The sequence below is a fragment of the Astatotilapia calliptera genome, chromosome 23 (genome assembly GCF_964374335.1).
Source record: "Astatotilapia calliptera chromosome 23, fAstCal68.1, whole genome shotgun sequence".
NCBI lineage: Eukaryota > Metazoa > Chordata > Actinopteri > Cichliformes > Cichlidae > Astatotilapia > Astatotilapia calliptera.
In genome coordinates, this window is record NC_137443.1 from 39506885 (window position 1) to 39527636 (window position 20752).

The following is a 20752-nucleotide window of genomic DNA, read 5'->3' on the forward strand; positions in this document are numbered from 1 at the left end:
TATGACATCCCATTTGCAATACCACACACACACACACACACTCCAGGCCCCTGAAAAGGTACAATAAATAATCAAGACAGGTCCTGGGGCAGTATCGGGCACAGCCACACACCTGCAGAGTCACACACACAACACACAACACACACACTTTTTTTCCTCTCCCACCACCTTTACATTCACAGAACCAGTTGGAGCAATACAGCACCTACTGTATGCACGCTCACAGATTTCCCTCCATTGCTTCCGTTTCCTCCTCAAACACACACACACAGCATTAAATGTTCTCACACCGGGAACAGTGAACTCCCAGAGTTCTTATTCAGGAGCGGCCATAAATTATCTATTCCGCTTTAAGTTTTTTGAAAGTCTCCTTTCAAATCCTGCCGCCCTTCAATTATTAAAGTAGTCAAAGTGGTAAAAGTGTTAAAAATAACAGGCTGGCATTTAATGGAGGGGTGTCGGAGTTCACTTTAAGGGGGGGGAGAAGCAACTTGGTTTTTTGTTTTTTGGGTGAAGTTTTTAATGTAAACTGGAAGTTGGTGTTGAAAACTTAAAACTGATGAATGCATAAGTTTTAGATTTTCATTATTTCTTCACAGCCACGAGTGACTTAAAGATAATAACTGCCTCCTCATTCCTTTGCTGAGGCAACAGAAAATCCTCCAGTGACAGCATTGTTACGGTTTCCCTCCTCTCCTCTCCTCCAGCACTTGACTTTACTCTGATTTGAGGAAGAGAGCGAGAGACAGAGAAAAGAGGAGGGGGGTGGAGGAATGGTGATTGAGCGCAAAGGGGGCAGGACTTTTTCCTCTCCGGGTCCTATTAAGAGCAAACTTTGTGTTTTTGTTCTCCAAGTTCAGCTCGGTGCTCTCCAGCCTGCGCACAGTTCCTCTCTGCTGCTCTTTTTTTCTTCCCTTTTCTGTTTTTTTCTGTTTTTTTCTTGGGTTTTTTTTTCTTCCTTTATGGTTTTATTTGCCTGCCTGTTGGTGAATGCTGTGTGCTTTTGGATGAGAGCTGTGGACACCGAGAGGATGCGCATTTTGGAGGAACAAGCACTCAAAGTTGTCTTCTCCTCTGGTCCAGGTTTGTTTTAGTGGATTCGTAGATGTTTGTCACGTTGGAATGAACAATGGTGCAGCTCCTGGGTGCTCTGACCGGGAGCATGCTCTGGTTTCGGCTACTGCTGCTGTGCGTCGTGGAGTTGGAGCTGGAAGCCGGGCTTGCCACTTTCCAGGGTTTCTATCTTCCACCTGCGAGCGGCTCGCCTCTGACACCTGCCCGGAGGACAGACGGGGTTGTGCGGACTATTGACCGGATTTACCACGGGGGAGGGAGGGTTGGCTACCTGGTGTACCTGGATGAGAGCCGCTTTCAGCTGGACATGGAACGAGACGAGTCGGTGCTGTCTCATCACTTCAGCCCCCAGTATGTGCTCGCCATGATGGGACAGAGCCCTGCGCCTCTGCAGAGGGAGTGCGTGTACCGCGGGACCGTGAACTCCAACCCGGAGTCCCTGGCCGTGTTCAACCTCTGCGGAGGAGGTCTCGAGGGCTTCTTCGCAGTGAAGGACGCGCGCTACACCGTCACCCCCATCGTCAGGGCAAAAGGACACGAGCATGACGTGCGCGCCCTGCAGGACAAGGATGCGGAGAGCGCGCTCCACGTGTTCACGCGCGAAAGTTTCAGCTTCGAGGAGATGAGCGAGGGCCGCGAGAGCTGCGGGACGCGCGACGGGCGCAAGAAACGCAAACGCCGGCGCAGAGGTCGCGGGAAGGGTAGACGGGAACGCGAGGGGCTCGCTTTGGAAGCCGAAGATGAGCGCGGGCGGAGATGGTGGAGCCGGCTCGCCACGGCACCCTCCCCGGAGCCGGGCGCACGGCGCAGGAGGTCGGTGTCTCGCGCCAGGTACGTGGAGCTGCTCCTGGTGGCGGACGAGACCATGACTAAGAAGTATGGAAAGGACTTGAACCACTACTTGCTCACGTTGGCCTCCATCGCCTCTAAGCTGTACGGGCACGCCAGCATCGAGAACCCCATCCGGCTGTCGGTGGTCAAAGTGACCGCGGTGACCGACAAGGAGAAGGGATTGGAGGTGACCAAGAACGCGGCGGCGACGCTCAAGAGCTTCTGCAAGTGGCAGAACCAGCAGAACCCACTGGACGACGACCACCAGCACCACCACGACGCCGCCATCCTCTTCACCAGGCAGGTAAACAGACAGCCCCCTCCCTTATTTATTTATGTTTCTCTTTTTTATTTTACGCGCCTCCACCTGCCGCTTCTCCGCTTGCGCGCTCGCATAGAGACCGAGGCAGCTGTTGGAGTGTGACGACACAGTTTGTTTTGATTTCGATGGCGCACGCGGGGGCAGCTGGTTCACTATAACCAAGGAGCTCACACACGTCACATATTCGTCTTTGAACATGAAGAAATGTCACGTTATTCTGTGTTTTAATCGATTTCCCTAAATATAAACCCCGAAGGTCGAAACAGCAACGACAGTTTGCCCGCGTGTCTCTGTGTTCACACCCCTGTAGTGTTTATTTTCCTGCTCCTTGTGTTTTCCTCCCATCTTCTGTTCTGCTGAAACTCGCGTGCGTAAATCGAGCGCAGCGTGTGTGAAAACGGCCATAAAAACTGTATTTCCTGCCCCTGGTGTTTTTCTGGGCAGGCCCTTCTGTCTCCATCCCACCCACCCCCATCCTCTCATCCCGTAACCCTCCCAGTCCCCTGACAACCCCAAAAAGCCTCGCAGTCTGTGTGTCCCAGTGTTGGAGACTTGAAATCAGCTGCAGGGTGCAGAGCAGAACTATCCCTAAAAAAAATTTCTAAATTCCCCCTGAAGCAGCATTTAATTAGGTAGCTGTCCCAGATCCCCCCCCCCCCCCCTCTTTTTTTCTTCTTCTTCTTCTCTTTCTCTCATCACTCCTGCCTGCACATTTCTTTCCCCAGTTACTTTTCCAGTGTCTGTCAGCTGGAGCCTGGGAGCTGTCAGAAAAACAAACACATCCACCCTGTGAGAAGCCCTGCGCTTTACTGAGACCACACTCTTCTATCCCTTCTTTCACCATCCCTTTCTCTCCTCCTACTCCTTCCCTAAATGTCTGGCCTGAAGCCGCAGGGCAGCAACAGCAGATCTGCATTTTTCACCTCTCCGGGTGTGGCTTTGTGGTGGTTTTAGCTGCAGTGTCAGATGGCTTCGCCTTGGATTGCGGTGGGTTTAAGTCATGCAAGGTCTTGTCATGGCTTGGGCTAAAAAAAAAAAAGAAAATAGCATTGGTATTACTTCGGATCTCCTGCACAAGACAGCCGGTAGTGCATGCCTGAGGTCAGCACAGCTGGCAGAGTGGCACAGTTTCTGTGCGCCAGCCACCTCGTGGCTCCTCTGCCACTACACCTGCAGGGGTGTGATTGAGAGAGAGCTCAGGCAGGAGGAAGTGGCATCCTTCGGCGCTTGTGTTTGGCAGGCTGGACGGGCACGGAAACACTAATCCAGATACTCAGGCAGACTCGGGACAGACAGGCAGACTCAGAATGGACAGGAATTTTTTATGAAACATGACAGGCCGTGTACTGTGACTTCTTTCCAGCTGTTCTGCTGCTTTGATCTCATTAAAATACCCATGCTCACACTGGCATAACACATCCATCAGAGTGTCAGTGTACTGGTTAAAGTCGCCTTTTCATCTCCAGCATGCTATAGATAAGATTACAGTCATGCACAGTTTGAAACTTCAGAGTTATATCATGTACATTCAGTCCATTTCTGTCCTCACAGGTTACAGTCCACATGAATGCACCTCCCAGGACTAATTATCAGACTTCAAGACAACAAAATTTCCCTTTTCAAGGGACGGAAAGGCACGTGTATGTTCCTAAAGAGCGAAAGGTCCATATTTCCACAGTTTGTTCTAGAATTTAAAGTGCAATATTAAGAGAGAAACACAAAAGAAAAGCATATGTGTATACATATATATGTGTGTGTGTGTGTGTGTGTGTGTGTGTGTGTGTGTGTGTGTGTGTGTGTGTGTGTGTGTGTGTGTGTGTGTGTGTGTGTGTGTGTACATATATATTTATTTAAGTTTGAACCTTTATGTCATTCCATGTGATGTGAGATAAAGCTTTGAGTCAGTCTGTACTCCCTCCACTGTTCAAGTGACAAACCACTGTATACCTAAAGGTTCAATAACATAGTTCCAATATGATCCTCACTATATCACTCAGCACAATATTTTAGTGTCACCTCTCACGGCTCCTGCATTATTCACAAACCTGTCTCTGGGTCTCTTTCACACCCATCTCACCTTCACTGCTGAACCTGGAGGTCATACAGTGGATTCAGCCTCCCAGCAGTGCTTTTAATCATCCGTAACATAACGAAGTCCTCCGATGAACTTCATAAGGTGGGTTCTTGATTTCTATCTGTCTCACCTCTGCAGGACAAATGAGCCCAGTCGCTGCTAAATGCGGTTAATGTGTGCGGTGAGCATTAGCACAATCAGGTAATGCATGACCTAGCTTTTGGTGGGTCGTGATTTTAACAAGCCAAAGAGAAGTTTCTGGCTATTAGAGTTGTTATGGGACAGGTCGACAAGCAGGGCCACACTGCTGCAGAGGTGCTGCAAAGAGTGAAAAGATGCTGACATCATGAAAAATGTCTGCTTCGTGAGAAAGAATATTTTGCTGTCAATTGTTGCATAAGAATTGAGCTTAAGAGCAGCAAATTCTACACACAGAATGCAGCTATTAATGTTTCCACTAACTGAGGGGGTGCCAGCAAGAACATAACTTGATTGGCCTCAATTACTTCATACCTTGTTGCTTTTTGCCTTGAAAAAGAAGAACTATTTTCTCAGGAACAGAACTTGTAGGCCAAATGGAAACGTCACGGGGAAAGACAAGTTTGAATGTGGCTTTGACTGAGCTCAAAGTTCCTTGTAAGCTCCATCTCACCGAATGTCAGAGGTATCAAATAATAAGAGGACGCTGGTTTTCATGTGAAAATCTTTCATCTGTGTATTCAGAGTGAAACTGTGATGCAGAGCCCAATTATTGCCATCCGACAAAGTAGAGCCAAAGCTCACAGTGACCGCAGAGTCAGGCCACTCCATTGTTCCCACACGAAAGGGCCAGATCGCACGGGGGCCCCTTTTGTGGTTGGGTCCAATTACTCCAACACCCAGTACCCGCAGTGTGCTGACCCGTGTGGCCGTGTCACCCAGTTCCACACATACCAGCACAAGAATAATACAACGGCTACATTGAACGGGACTTTGGACACTTTTGTGTGTGTTTGGCTGTGTTGTGTACAGTAGACAAAGCAGTACTATAAGGAAAGCATGAGCGCAAAACTGTGGATATACTGGCGTGCATACGTGTTCATGTTGCCATTTGGGGGGTGGGTTTCACTCACTTCAAACATTTGTAGCAATATTGCTCCCACCCTATGACCAACACTTGCCGACAGTGGGAAGGAAAAACTCTCTTTTCACAGGAACAAACCTCCAGCAGAACCAGGATCAGGGAGGGGCAGTCGTCTGTCACGGAGACAAGAAAAAAAAACACTGTGGAAGAGAGCCAGAGATTAATAACAACTAATGATTAAATGGAAAGTAGTGTATAAACAACAACAAGTTAGATAAATGCATATATTAGGGGAAAGTACTGTATGATAAATGTCTTAACAGCATTAATCCTCATGTGCCAGTGAGAAAGCTCGACGTAGAGACACATTACACCATCTATTCCCTCCACACGGTTGTAGTCATTTGCCCTCTGGCAGTATAAACATGTGTATAGTTTGGAGCCCCCCACCCCTTTCCTGTGCACTTGCCTCCACTCCTCTCCAGCGTCCATACATTGAAGTGTACATTTCCCAGCCCTCGCCCCCGTCACAGCCAGTTACTCTATTTGTTTTCAATGCTCTTGATATTTCACATGTGCTTTACTTCGTCTGGCATATGTTGACAACCTGCAGACAGCTTTTAGATTCCAAACTTTCGACCCCCTCGCAACCCCCCGCCCCCCATGTCTGTCTGTCGACATTACATAACTAGCCCAGGAGTTTGGTTTGTCCCATGCCAACAAACGAACCTCGCCCTCTTCACCCTCAAGATGCATCGGTGACTTTAAAACACACTCCTGTTTGCAGTCATTTCCTAAAGTTTCCTTTGATTCTGGACTAAAGGCCAATTCATGTGACACAACAAATTAAAAATAACTCCATTTATTCACTCCACCAAACTATTTATTTTCTCATTAACTGATAAGCAGTTTTTCTTTTGAACTGCACCAAGTGCAACTTAATCCGTCATGTGTGTTTCTTAACTCTTATCTGCCTCGCTGTTGTGTGCCACCTTCAAAAGCAGGGACTATGGCATCCTCATACTGGTTATTTATTTCTTTAAAGTATAGAACTGAAGTGCTTCTGTTCTTTGATTTACTATGGTGTTCCCCAAGGACCATTACTGGGACCACTGTTGTTCAGTGTGCAAGTGCTGCCACATTGTCAAATCCATCTACACTGATGACACACAGACATTTCTAGTAGTTCTTCCTAGACTTTGAAAGTAAAGGTTTACTTGTAAGGAATCATTTGGGTGCATTTGAACATTCTTCAGTCAAAAGTTTTCAAGGATGTCTCCATTAATCTCAAGGTAATGGATCTAAATGGATCTAAAATCAGGTGATAAAAATGTAGCAACCGTTGAGACGAGTCTGTTTCTGATGGGATGTAAGAATTTTGGAGGCAAAGCCTTGCTAGATAGGTCGTGCACATGTTTGGGGTAATTTTAGACATGCTAACAAGCTCATTACAAAGTATCTCAACTGCTTAGTTGAAAGTCTTTAATGTGGTTGCAAATCTTTTGTACTTAGCGCAAAGAACCATCAGCTAAGGCCGGGGTGAATGTCAGTTTTCAAAGGTGTTTGGTCATATGTTAAAGTGGACACTCCTTCCTTCTTATATTTTATTCTATTTTCAAGAAAATCTAAATACATAAGGACATTTTTTTTACTAATCATGAACATAATGACTGTAAAATAGTCTCATTTTGTGCATATCAAAGACTATAAAGAACAAGAGCAACCTATTAAATGGTTATTATTTACCTTTTGACGAATATGTGTCAGCTTTTGGTCAGCGTTACTCACTGGTGGCGAATCATTCGGAACCATTACGGTCAGTGTTTGTAATTAGGATTGCTGGAAATCAACCTGCAGCAGGTTTCACAAAGTGAGCTGAACTCTCTCTGCGAGAGGGACTGCTCTGTGTGTTTGGGTCTAGCCAACTGTTTGTTTAGCCTCGGCTTAGACTGCAAGTGGTCTTGTACCTCACACACACACAGAAACATACACACTGACACACTGCTCTGATCGCCTCTTGACCTTTGCAGCCAGCTTGCCACCTGTTCTCCTGTTATTTCTGCCAATATTGCCGTAACTCCTTGTCCTCTCAGTTCTTCTCCTTAATTTCCGGCAATCCTCCATCCTTTCCCAGCTGTGAGTGATTCTTGAACTTATTTTTCTTTACCCGCCCTGCTTTTCTTTTTCTCTGCATGTCTGCAGAGGCCTTCGAATGAAAGCGAGTTTAGGAAGTCTTGGCAGAGGGAAGAAGTAGAAAATATGCTCAGTTTTGGGGGGAATTTCCTGTATTATTCACTCGTCACTATTTATCAAACAGGAGATTCCAATTTTTCACCCGCTTGTTACACGGGGTTATATCAATGAAAGGCATGTACACAAAAAAAGGAGCGGAACAAAAACAGCTCTCACATTAATATCTGGGAGGGGATGAATGAATAAATAAATGAAATGGAAAAGGGGTGTAAAGCGCAGCAGGGTGAAAGAGTATGGGAAAAGGGGAGAAGAGAAAGCCAAAATATGAAGGCTAACTTCTCTATAAGTCCTCGGTTTCTGAGCAAAATAAACAAGCTTCCTTTTGTAGTTTTCAGGCCTTTCCACACACAGGCAGAAACTTCAGTTTTGCTCTAGTTAGCCGTCCGTGCAGTCAGAATCAGCCTTTGTTTGCTTCCTCTTTCATCCAGCAGCTAATTGGCAAAAGCACATGCGGTCTTCCTGTATCTGTGTGCATTGTGAATTTCCAGTAAAATGCTATATATGTTCCATGTCCTTAATTGTATGCACTTACAGCTATCTGAGTGTGTGTTTCTGTGCGAGCAGGTCCCACCCAGTCAGTCATGTGTGTGAGTGCAGAACACAAGGCAGTTTGTTCCAAACCGATCGGCCCGGAACGGGTAAACACCCTCCCCACAGAGCCTCTCACACACGACCCAGCAGGCCTGTCAGCACCATTTAACATGACAATTCATCCTCTCCATGGGACATGTGTGTGTCTGCGCGTGTGTGGAAATGCATGAATCTCAGTCTCCATATATGTATGTGCAACTACGTGCCGAACGCATATTTTTTAAGCATGTCCCGTTGGACTGGCTCATGTGCAGGCCTGCTTGTACTGATGGAACGGTACGATTTGCCGATTGATTTTAGCACTCAGTGCAGCCAGGCAGCGCCGCCTGAGGCATCATCTGCATGGACATGTGTGGGAATCAAAACAAAGATCAATACTGTGTACTCTGGCAAGGCAGACAGACAGATGGTGGAGGAGAGAGTGAGCAGGGAGAGCAAAAAAAGTGCGTATTAAAATCATTTTAGCTTGAAGAAAGGTGCCAAAGAACAATGACAGGCACATCTTTAATCTGGATCAGTCAGCACACTGGATTTAACAACAGCTTTTGAGAAATTAACATATTGGGTTGTGGTTAAAGACATTAGAAGTAAATTGTGAACAGCTGGGACTTACTGAAACTTTTGTGTGTTGTGTTGCAGATACATCCACCATAATTGGAAGTCACCTTGTACACTTGCACAATAATACCTTAACTATCCCATCTAGAGGTACAACCAGTATAGCTGCCCTCTATCCAAGATGAGAAGCAGAAGTTCTTCTATACAGCCTTTGGTTCAAACAGGTAGCTGGTGACTGAAATGGGAAACGCAACGACACCTGTAGCTCTTGCCATAGACTGTAGATAAAAGATGGGAGTAGCAACTAGTATCTGAGCTTCTCATTTTGAAACCTTCAGCATTTTGCCTCCCGTCATGTTGGTGTAATGATTCACAATATTTGGACAAGAGGACAAAAGACTTCATAAACGGCCTACACCAAACAGCAATCCATATTATTTGTCAAATAATTCCAGTGAAAGCAAAATGGAAAACGCAACAACACCATAAACCAGGCCCAGCTCAGTGGCTAGCGGGCGCGAGGCCTTGCAGGTGACATTGGCCTGTGTCGACACACCATAAAAAATAGTTCAACCACGATACAGTTGTAGAGTTGGAAACTATCCACGATGAACAAAATCAAGCTGTAAATATGCTTTTATAGTCTTTATAGTGGGGTATTTTAACATGCAGTTGGCTTCATTCTGTAGCCCCATAGGTAGCGTGTTGGTTTTGGAAAGTGAAGAAGAGTGACGTAAAACCAAACAATCATATGAGCAAGCACTTTGGCGACAGTGGGAAGGAAAAACTCCCTTTTAACAGGAAGAAACCGCTGACAGAACCAGGCTCAGGGTGGGGCGGGGCCATCTGCTGCAGCCGGTTGGGGTGAGAGGAGGAAGATAAAAGACATGCCTTCTCTAAAATCTGAGCAATAAACTGTAATTCTGAGATGGGTTTGTTACTGGCAAGAGGAGAGAAGGGTCAACCTTGGGTTTTTTTGTTTTTTTGTAAAAGTGGTCAGAGGACAGCATTCCTAAAATAAGCAGGGACTTTGCTAGACACTGGTGAAGCGTTGATTACGGCGAGTACACGGGGACCAGTAGATTAAAAGGCAGTTTTGAACTCATGGAGCTTCCTCCTACATCACTCGTAATTTCTCCTCCCCCAGCATGAGAGGACTGGTCCCGGCAACAAGCCGACCATTTAGCTTCTTCAGCAAGTGGATGATTTCTATGCTGGAGCAGACTCGAGATCCAGAGTTTCGAAGTAGCTTTACCTATATTTCATTTAATTGTGATGAAATATCTTGAGATTGAGTATGAAGCCCATTATTTATTTGTTATTAGCTTTTGATTTAAATGTGCAGTATTTTTTTGTCCAGGACCTCTGTGGCCACCACTCCTGTGACACGCTGGGCATGGCGGACGTCGGCACCATCTGCTCTCCAGAGAGGAGCTGCGCCGTCATCGAGGACGACGGGCTTCACGCCGCATTTACCGTCGCCCATGAGATAGGTAGGCATGGATACACACACACAGCAACACAAAGATGTAAACAAGCCAGGGCTTGCACATGCACATCTGTCAGCACTCTGTCTTCCTCTCGCTGATTAATCTCACACCAGTGTTCCCTGATGTCATACCACTGATAACATTAGGTGTGTTTTCTTTTCTCATTCTTGCTGCGTGTGCAAATCTGAGACAAGTCCTTCAGGGGGAAAAACAAAAATGTCCTCTCTCGTTGCGACTCAGGTCACCTGCTTGGTTTGTCCCACGACGACTCCAAGTTCTGCGAAGAGCGCTTCGGAGTGAACAGCGACAAGCGGCTCATGTCCTCCATTCTCACCTCCATCGATGCCTCCAAACCCTGGAGCCGCTGCACCTCAGCAACCATCACCGACTTCTTCGACGACGGCAACGGTGAGCGTGGGAGAAGATGCACGACAGCAATGCTTGTAATTTCTTTCTAAAAGTGAGAACTTTTCCCAGGCTGCCACCTCCAAATTGCATCCATGTGAATTTGACTGGTGATAGCTATCACTGAGAGCTGTTTACTACCAAGCAAAGCAATAATCTCTATTAATAGAGGCTTATTTACAATCCTGCTAAGTTCTTTAAAGAGCAGTTGCAGTGCAGCCAAAGATCAGGATGAGTCATGCTTTGCATTCCAGTTTGATCAGGCAGTTTTATTCATGACAACCATAAAGCACCACAGTTTGCTGACTTTTTGCTCAGCGTTTCCATGGATTTCGGCGTATTTCATGTACCAACAGCATGATTTAAGGCTTGACAGCATGTGCTGCTGCTCCAGCACTTTTATTGAGTGATAGGTCATAATGGCCTAGTTTATCTGTCAACTGAAAGAAGCATTCGTACACCAGTGCACAAACAGTATGCACGGCACAGATCTTTAAAAACACCTCCTTCCTCCACAGCCGAATGCCTCCTCGACTCGCCCCGCCAGGCCCTCCTCGGCCCCGAGGAGCTCCCGGGGCAGAGCTACGACGCCGTACGCCAGTGTCGCCTGGCCTTCGGCCCTGAGTACACGGTGTGCCCGGGCATGGACGTATGTTCGCGGCTGTGGTGCGCAGTGATTCGCCAGGGACAGATGGTGTGCCTGACCAAGAAGCTGCCGGCAGTGGAGGGAACGCCCTGTGGGAAGGGTCGCATCTGCCTGCAGGGAAAGTGCGTGGACAAGACCCGCAAGAAGCACTACTCGGTAAGAGGGATGGATGGATGGTGTTGGAGTCTAAGGTAAAAGACGCAGAGACAGAAGGAATTTGTCAGGAGAGACAAAAGGGAGTCGATAGAAATAGAGTTCTTTTTATAGCTCGCAAGCTGATATTTTAGGATCTCATTCCCACATTGGACAAACTTGTTTGTAGGAGACAAAGAGAAAAAGTATACACTTCATATGTAGAGCACACAGGGGTGCTTTGGAGAGCGCATGGAAGTAGAAAGTCAGTAAAAAAAAATGAAAGCGAGCAAAAGATCAAATTCATTCTGTGGCTTCATTGTGTGGTCTGCTGTATTCAAGACACTGCTGATCTGTGCTATTTGTTCCGTCGGCCTTACTCAAACAGGCCCAAATTGAATTTGGCCTTTATGAGTTAAAGGATCCAATCTGTTCTTGGCAGACTGTCGACCCCGTGTGTGTGTGTGCATCAGGGGAGGAAAAGAGAGGGAATGTCCAAAAAAGAAAGATTGGGAGCAAGGAGAATATTTTCTCCTTTTGTGTTTGTTTGTCACATGACATTTGACGAGAGCGACTGGATCCTTGGCAGACGGCTGCACGGCTAGATGTGGCTCAAGTTCTGAGTCATTTCATTTTCACTGCTTATATGACGAGCAGTTTCCTGCTCGGAGCAAGCTTAAACCCACTCCCTGTATTTTAGACTTTGGGATCTTTTAACCTCTCCGTATTTCTTGAAGTATGATTGCAGATTGCATAGCTTTTACTGTGGAAAGAATTGGTTCAAGTGCCATAAAACTCTGCAGTGGAATTAAATGGAAAGCTATTTCCAAAGAAATAGGGGGATTACACGATCCAGTTTGTCTCATAAAATGCAAAGAGCTACTTATCCAGTTGTTTTTATCGCCAATGAATCATGTAAGGCTGGTTGGAAAGACACAAAAAAATAGTCATGTTACCTGAAGAATTTCATTCAGGCTGCTCCTCCGGGGAAGCATGTGAGCTCTGACCGCAGATAGAACCTCCTCTGCTGCACTAACGAGTGGCTTTTAAAAAGAGTTATTATCACATGACCATAGTCTCCAACCTTTTCCCGTCTCTTTTCCAAAGTGAACGTCATATTTTCCTTTATCGCAGATCTCTCTCCAAACAGCTTTTCCTATGACACGTGATTTGGCCGACTCCAGCTTCTAGCATGTTTGATAAGCACTAATTGTTCTCTCTCATCTCCTTTTTTTCCTTCATCTTTTATACCCTCTGATCTTTCCTCTGCTGTCATTTTTGCCTCTTTCATCTTCCCTCTCCTCTCTACTCCTTTCGCTCCTCTGCCAGGCGTCCAATCACGGTAGCTGGAGTTCTTGGGGTCCTTGGGGTCCGTGCTCCAGAACTTGTGGGGGTGGGGTGCAGTTTGCCCAGCGCCTTTGCAACAACCCACCACCACGGAACAACGGGCGCTACTGCACAGGAAAGAGGGCCATCTATCGGTCTTGCAGTGTAACACCGTGCCCAACACCAAGTGAGCGTGACAGCTTAAGAATGCATAAGCTATTAGTGCACATCTATTAGTACGTAGTCATTAATTTCAAACCTCTTTTTACTGCACTTTCCTGCAGACAAGAGTTTCCGCCAGGAGCAGTGTGAGGTGCGCAACGGTCCCCAGACAGATCCCAAAGGGGTGAAGACCTTCGTTGAGTGGGTGCCTAAGTACGCAGGAGTTCTGCCTAAAGATGTGTGCAAGCTAACTTGCAGAGCAAAAGGAACTGGATACTATGTGGTGTTCTCTCAAAGGGTGAGTTACTTAGACGACAGCGCTGTGTATTTAATGACGGGGAAGATGTACACGATTGATCACGATAGCGACTTTGTGTTTTCAGGTGGTAGATGGGACAGAGTGCCGTCCGTACAGCAGTTCGGTATGCGTGAAAGGGAAATGTGTGCGGACAGGATGCGATGGCATCATTGGCTCCAAGCTTCAGTTTGACAAGTGTGGTATATGTGGAGGTGATGGCACAGGATGCATACGTGTGGTGGGAAACTTCACCAAGAAGAGGTAAGGCAAAAGCATTGTATGCATTGTAGCTCCATTGCATACATGCATGAGCAGGACTGTTAGTAGCTGGTCAGTTTGTACATGGAAGATGTCAACAACTATGTCATATTGCTTCTTGTCATGATACGCTCTTGTCAGTATTTACATAACAGCATCACTACTTCATAACTGCTGATGGTGGCGCTGCAGGTAGAGCAAATCGATGTTAATTTGTAGTGAAGCAGTAAAATATTAGACATTCAATTGATTATCTAACTCAATGGACGAATTACAACTTCATAATTCTATTCACTAGCACTAACACCACAATACAATGAAAAATTCCTGATTTTTGGATTTTTTTGTGGTGTTTTCCTTTAGGTACACAGATATTGTGGTCCATCATAGATAACTGCCTTGCAGGTTATCAGTCTTGCAGAATCACTACATCGTGATACCTTTGGTGTATTGTTATAATATCGTACCGTGAATAACTATGCGATACCCAGGCCTAAATGTTAACTCTGATTATATCTAATTATCAGTTGGCTTAAGACTTTATTTTGTGTTGTGCTAATCCTACTATATGGCCGGCGTAACAGTATCTAGCGTGAAAAAAGCTCACGGACTTAGCTACAGTCATAGTACAAACAAAAATGTATCCGCACATGACTATTTAGGCAGATATCCGTTGACTGTTGCTCTTTAACTCCCTCTATTTGCATTTGTTATTAGTGTTGCTAAACAAGCCTAAATTTATTCTGATTCTATAGCATGTGACAGCAGGTCTAAACACTGAAAACAGCTTTTAGTTTTATAAGGACAAGATCATGTGTTATTTACTGAACTGACCCCTCTACTTTCTCTCATGCCAAACAGTAAGGGCTACACTGACGTAGTGAAGATCCCTGCAGGCTCTACTCACATCAAGGTTCGTCAGCACAAGGCCAAGGACCAGACCCGGTACACTGCCTACCTAGCTCTTCGACGGCCCAATGGAGACTACCTCCTAAATGGCAAGTTCATGATCTCCACCTCTGAGACAGTCATCCCACTCAACGGTTCTGTGCTCAACTACAGTGGGTGGAGCCAGAGGGAGGAATGGCTTCACAGTATGGGCCCCGGGGCTCTTCAAGAACCCTTGGTGGTTCAGATTCTAGCGACAGATGCCAAAAAGCCTCTGGATGTCCATTATAGCTTTTTCATGCCCCGTCGGACAAATCCACAGCCACGGTCACTTCCTCTCATCCCCAATCCAAAGTTAACTACAACACTGTTAACTACGACAAGAACCACCACCACTACCACTAGCAGTACCACTTTGTCTTCCTACGCTCCTCCTCTTCTTGTTCCAGGGCCATCCACAGCTCCAGGTCCCTCAACCCCGGCTCCAGGGCCACAGTGGGTAACGGGGCCGTGGATGACCTGCTCCAGGACTTGTGACACTGGCTGGCAGAGCCGGACAGTACAGTGTAAGGACCGGGATGGGAAACTGTCTAAAAGATGTGTGCTGGGTGCCCGCCCCTCAGCCTTCAGACACTGTCTGGTGAAGAAATGCTGAGGCGGCAAGAGGAAAGTGTCAATTGATTAAAGTCTCAAGTGCTGGATGTAGAACTACGAACCAATGAATTAAAAATGTCGACCCTTAAACAGGATAGTGAATGTTGTCAGATAGCACCCAGAATAGACCCAAAGAGACTCTGAGGCAGATCGGCATGGATGTACCTGACCATATGGCAGAGGAATTATCTGGAATAACAATAGCTATGCAGAATCGAGGACAGTTTTGATATGAGAGTGATGACTGTTGCCCTGCCATGGCTAAGTTGCATGCCACATGGACAAATAACTAACTGTCTTTACTTCAGTCTCCAAATTCTGGAGGCCTAGTGTGTGTTGCCCCGTAATGGCATGCGTGTCGTGTCTTCTTATGATTCCATGTGTTCATCTCACTGTGGGAATTTGGAAATCGTCTTTTGTCCTAAGACAAGAGCCCCAACCAAGGGAAGCCTTCGTTACTCATCTCATCATCAGTCACACAACTTTCACACCACATGTCATGAACCTAGATTGTCATCTCCTGTACATTCGACATTTTAGTGTCTCTCACAGAAGGCAGCCCTGACCGACAAAAAGGTCTCTTCCATTAAACAGGCTTCCATTCTGTTAAATAGTGGTCCATAGTCTTCCAATCAAAGGTTCTTTGCTTATAAAAATGTGACTGAAATGTCCATATTACTGTAGCTGCAGACAGATCACAGCTAGCCATATATTTGACTTCAGGCATTTGCGTCTTTCTTTGATAGATCCAACTGACAACCAAAAACACAACAGATAGCTCATGAATACAGTTTCCAGCTGAAGGTACATGGGGAGATTGGCTCGATGACCAAGAACAAACGTGAAAACCCAGACATCGATGATACATTGTGTTAAAGCTCTATATTTAATCAAATGTACCAAGGTCAAGACAACTTTTGAGTGATCACTTCACTCAGAATGAGCATAGGAAGAAAGTTTATCCTAAAGACACCAGTATTGATTCTACTGACTTTTACAACTACCCGTTCACTGCAACAGCAGCATAGCATCTTAAAAAAGAAGTTGAATAAGAGGCAAAGTGACCATGACACTCCTTAATATTTATGGAGAATGATAGTGACTCACAGGTCTGGGACAATGCTTGGTTTTAATGCCTGTGCAGTGTGTAAGTGTGAGCATGTTATGTGCCACTACCCAGTCCTGTGTTTTAAGCACATTGAGTATATACCGTGAACATGTTTTACTACGTCTTGAAACTTCTTCACTCTCAGCTCCACATATGTCAGTCATTATACTGGTGCTGAAAGGGTATTTTTTGTGTTAGTTAATGCCTGTTTGTCTGTTTATCTGTTTAGGAAATTATGCTAATATGACATTGTGTGCCCTGGATACTCGCAATGACAGCAAGAGAAATAGTAATGCAGTCATTATTGTCCTTTTGCAATTCAATTCTTTTTTTCATCACATTTTACTCTTTTGCTCATTTTACATGCTGTCCAAGTCATTTTTTCAGGACTGATGGGTGAAGTTGGCTATCATACAAAAATATATTGATGTCACAAAAAAGTCCTTTGGAACAAGGATTAAATTGTTCAATCTGATTGCTGGTTTTTAAAAGCTAATGTCTGACCTTTCGTCAGTAACCTTTTGCTCTTTGCACAAGTCTAAGGACCAGTCGGAGACTATCTGGCAACACCAGTTGCCAGTGAATGATATGTATTGTGTATGTACAGCTGGTGATTGGTTGTTGAAGGTTGCTAACAGTTGCTGTGAAATCAATTGCTAAAGCCGCTGTCAACTAGTTGCTGACTTGTTTGCAAACACTTGCAAACTATTTGCCAAGTAGTGAAACTGTGCAATGCAAAGCAAAAACAAAGACTGCTCACCTTCAAAGTCAAATTTGTGTTGGTTGTAGTGGTATGGCACAACTTTTACTGTAAAGGCAAACATTCTACCTTTTTGGTTTATACTGGTGTTTTTCTAAACTTCACGACAGCTCAGACAGTTTTTAAATTGACATTTTCCACAAAAACTACAGGCAAGTGCAGCAATTTGCTAGTGCCCAAGCAACGATAAGTGCCCTGTACAGTGCCCTCTTTGTGACCAACAGCCAGCAACCTCCAGCATCCACTTGCCAATGCATTTTCGCATCTTTCCTCTGTGCCCAGCGGTTGCCAAGGGGTTACTGACCAGTTTATAGGTCTATGTGTCTGAGGTCTTAGCTTGTCTGGTGTTTCCACCAAAAATATAAGTATAGTTTGATGACAGATTTTTTTTTAATTCAGCAAATGGTAGCATTTTATATGGAATCTAAGGAGCTTGTAAAGAAAAATGACTGGACTTCTTTAAGTTCTAAAAGATGTTTTATCTCTCATCCGAGAGGCTTCTTCAGTTCTTAGATCAAATGTTGGAGAGTTCCAGGTATTTAAGCCCTAGTGGGAGTAGTACCTTAAGAGGGTCGTCAACCCATATAAGTGGACGTCAAGGCGCCTGGGAATTTTTTTTTAAAATTTTATATTGACTCCAGGTTCAGCTGTCATTAATGTCATTGGAACTATTTTAACTAACTACCGTAGAAATTGTTATATGTTAGCTAGTAAACACTGATTGTACAAAAAGAAATTGTCATTGAATTGTAAAAAGAAAACAAAGACAAAACACTTGTCTTTTGTGAAATTACACACATAGGCATCTTTTAAACAGAGTAGCGCACAAAACTAGCATGGCTTGCTTTATGCTAATTGTAGATCAAAAATACATTCAAGAAAGATTAAAAATACACACACTGGCATTTCTAAAGTAAAAAAATATGTCATTATACCATTCTTATTCATGTTTTACATAAACTGGAGTGTAAAGTTGTATTCAAATTTGCCTATGTTTGCTGTCTGAATGCTAAACTACGCTAACAAGCTGTTCCAAGACGACTGATGCTTAGCACCTGGCAAATAGATATTAAAACAATTAATTTAGGCAAAACCTTGCTAGTTAATACTTAATCTACTGTAAGCTTTTGTTTAATTTAAATAGACCAACCCCTTAAAATATTCATTTTGGGGTAACACTATATGAACAGCATTAATATTTCCATAAGAATTTAATACCGAGGACTTTAATTACCTCACTTATTGTTGATAATATTTAATCCCTATTATAACAAAGTAAAGTTAATTACATATCTAATGGGCTTAAAAAAAATACCTTCCTGTAATTGTATTAAAGTATCTGGCACCTATTGCATTTTCCTGTGTGACCAACCTCACCCATCTGGCATCTGTGCAGGAGAAAACAAAGCATGAGAAGAGGTTGCTGATATGACATGACCGAGGTCACTCTTAAAATGTTTTCTCTTTGCCGCTCAGACATTCACATTTATTTTCGCAATGTAGACAATGTTTGTACAATGCATAGATCATTCATATGTGTTAGTATTCAGCCATGTTGTAACAGTAATGTACACATGCAGTCACATTGAAACAATCCATCATTTGCACAGATTTCAGCCATAAACTTCGCAGACACAGACTCCACACACAACCCGACTCTGACTCCTGTGGGGAAAACCCCTCTCGCTGAATGACAGAAACACAGCACTGAACTTGTAATTTATTGTTTGTATAACTGGTATGTGTGAATAAAAAGCAATGAGATGAGTTTTATTTATTATAGTAATTTTGTATCAAATTACTATTTAACTTAGGAATATGACTGTGCAGAATCATTCCTTTGTAAGAATATAGTGTTTTCTTTTCTAGTCACCCACATGAATATATGTATATAAAATCTATATATTTAAAAGTCTTTGTGTCTGTGTCGTTTTTGTCATGGCATCAGTGTATATACCTGATGGTAGAGTCAATAACATATAGTCTTCCAATTACAGATTTAGTAAACTAGACTAAAAAATGTGCGAATGACAAATACTCTACTATAGATATTTGATCCATTTTAAGGACATACTACTCTGACCTCTGAAGCTGGACTGTTGTAAAGTAATTTAAGTAACCACTTCAGGTTTAAAACAAGAGCCATGATTCAGTTGTAGAAACCACATGGTTTTAGGACATGTCTAAAATCCATTGTTGAATACAGATTGTTAGTGCATCCAACCATGCAAGTTAAGCTTCTACCATGTAAAAATACATGTAGAAACACTCCCACTGTCTCTGGGCCTCAGTCGGTTTAGAAACAACCAAAGTGAATTAAAAATCTGTCCTGTTGATGGACGAGTAAAAACTTGACAGTCTTTCTAGAAATCACTGCGATCCTTCAGGTTTTATGTGAAAGGGAAGATTTGGCTCGTTACCAGTTTCTAGTTTATTACATTGCACACATAACTTGCACATCTGTGAAGGCACCATTAATGGTGGTTGATATATACAGGCTCTGAAATATTGTATCCCACTTCCAGATGACTTCTTTTGCAAGGAACACCCTGCTTACCTTGCAATGATGCCCAGAAATGTTCTGCATATATTACACCATGGTTCAAAGGTACAATCAAGATCTGAACCCATTAAGTGCATCTGGCCCAAACTAACAGCTCGAATGAAGCATCATTTTCCTTTAAAACTAGAGAAACTGGTCTGAGCTTCTGAACACTTACACACAGATCTTAAAGTGGCCCAGAATGATCCATAAATCACTTTAAGTTAATTAAGATGTTGTGAGTTCAATTAATGAGCAATTCGATGTAAAATGTGGGCTAATGCATACTTCTGTGGAATGAGCTAATGTTTTGCATGTTACAGCATTGCATTGCTTCCTGCATGGTAAACTGGTTAGTTGGCAGTACCATATAGAGAAGATTATAGTGATGCTTAAGCTAGACTGCTACAGAGCAGGCTATCATGTTCATGGTCCAGGTTAGGTTATATTCTGGTAGCAGATTTCTATTTAATACGATGATGCTTAATTCTAACTTTAAATTAGCTTTAGACTAGCTTTATAATGTCCAGGGATTGAAGATCAGCCTTATAACTCTCCTGAAACTGAAAATCACATCTCATCTGCTTGTTGAATTCAACTGGCTAAATCCACAAAGAGCAGTGAATATAGAGTAGCAGCCCAGGTCAGCTGTACACAAAGAAAAATCTACTGGAACTAACAGAAGAAATGATTATGTGACTTATTTTTAAGTAATTATTTTCCCCAAGCACTGATGCACCACATCGGTCAGTCCCAGTATTTATGAATCATATTCCTGGCATCAAATTCAAAATGAGCATTTATTTTACAATAAACGATTATATCTCTCAGATTCATTTTTTTGTTTGTTTCTTTTCTTTCAATACTACTCAATAAAATATAGGATTTTGGTGAATTTGTTCATTTATTCACTTCTGACATCATTTCAAGCTACACTGTTAACTTTCCTACACTGCATCTGGCTTAAGTGGGCGAAAGCCCATCTGGATCACCAATTAATGCTGTTTCAGGTGAAAAGTTTCACACCTCACGTTTTTCCTTGAAAATCATTTATCTCCCGTTTCTATTGAACATTTATCATCTCATAAACTTTCTGCGTTGCATAATCAGCACCCTAAAGCACAAACACCGTTCTCTACGCAGTACTTTCATATTGGTTTATGTGGGAAGGCTGCCCCCTCGCGTTCGGCAGCTCACCCCATTTCTGATGCAAGAGCACCACCTATCGGCCACGCTTATGGTTGCTCTATGGGGTCATGGAAAATTTCTCCAACTGCCTGGAGACATTCCTGAACAATTACCTGCCATCTACTGGAA

The 20752-nt window shown here is 44.0% G+C and overlaps 1 protein-coding gene across 1 annotated transcript; it reads left to right on the forward strand.

The window, feature by feature from the left end:
* Positions 1 to 760: 760 nt before the first annotated feature.
* On the forward strand, positions 761 to 15470 carry adamts5 (ADAM metallopeptidase with thrombospondin type 1 motif, 5 (aggrecanase-2)). Its single transcript, XM_026158618.2, has 8 exons — positions 761 to 2209; positions 10127 to 10259; positions 10497 to 10664; positions 11180 to 11463; positions 12769 to 12952; positions 13050 to 13225; positions 13311 to 13486; positions 14345 to 15470. The coding sequence occupies exons 1-8, from the start codon at positions 1130 to 1132 to the stop codon at positions 15024 to 15026; spliced, it is 2883 nt and encodes a 960-aa protein (XP_026014403.2). The 5' UTR covers positions 761 to 1129; the 3' UTR covers positions 15027 to 15470.
* The last annotated feature ends 5282 nt before the right edge of the window (positions 15471 to 20752 follow it).

Bases quoted from the DNA above. Each gene is read 5' to 3' on its own strand.
- adamts5 (XM_026158618.2), top strand. From the start codon at position 1,130: ATGGTGCAGCTCCTGGGTGCTCTGACCGGGAGCATGCTCTGGTTTCGG. The intron at 10,260-10,496 runs GTAGGCATGGAT...GTTGCGACTCAG, and splicing joins TACCGTCGCCCATGAGATAG to GTCACCTGCTTGGTTTGTCC. The intron at 13,226-13,310 runs GTGAGTTACTTA...TTGTGTTTTCAG, and splicing joins ATGTGGTGTTCTCTCAAAGG to GTGGTAGATGGGACAGAGTG.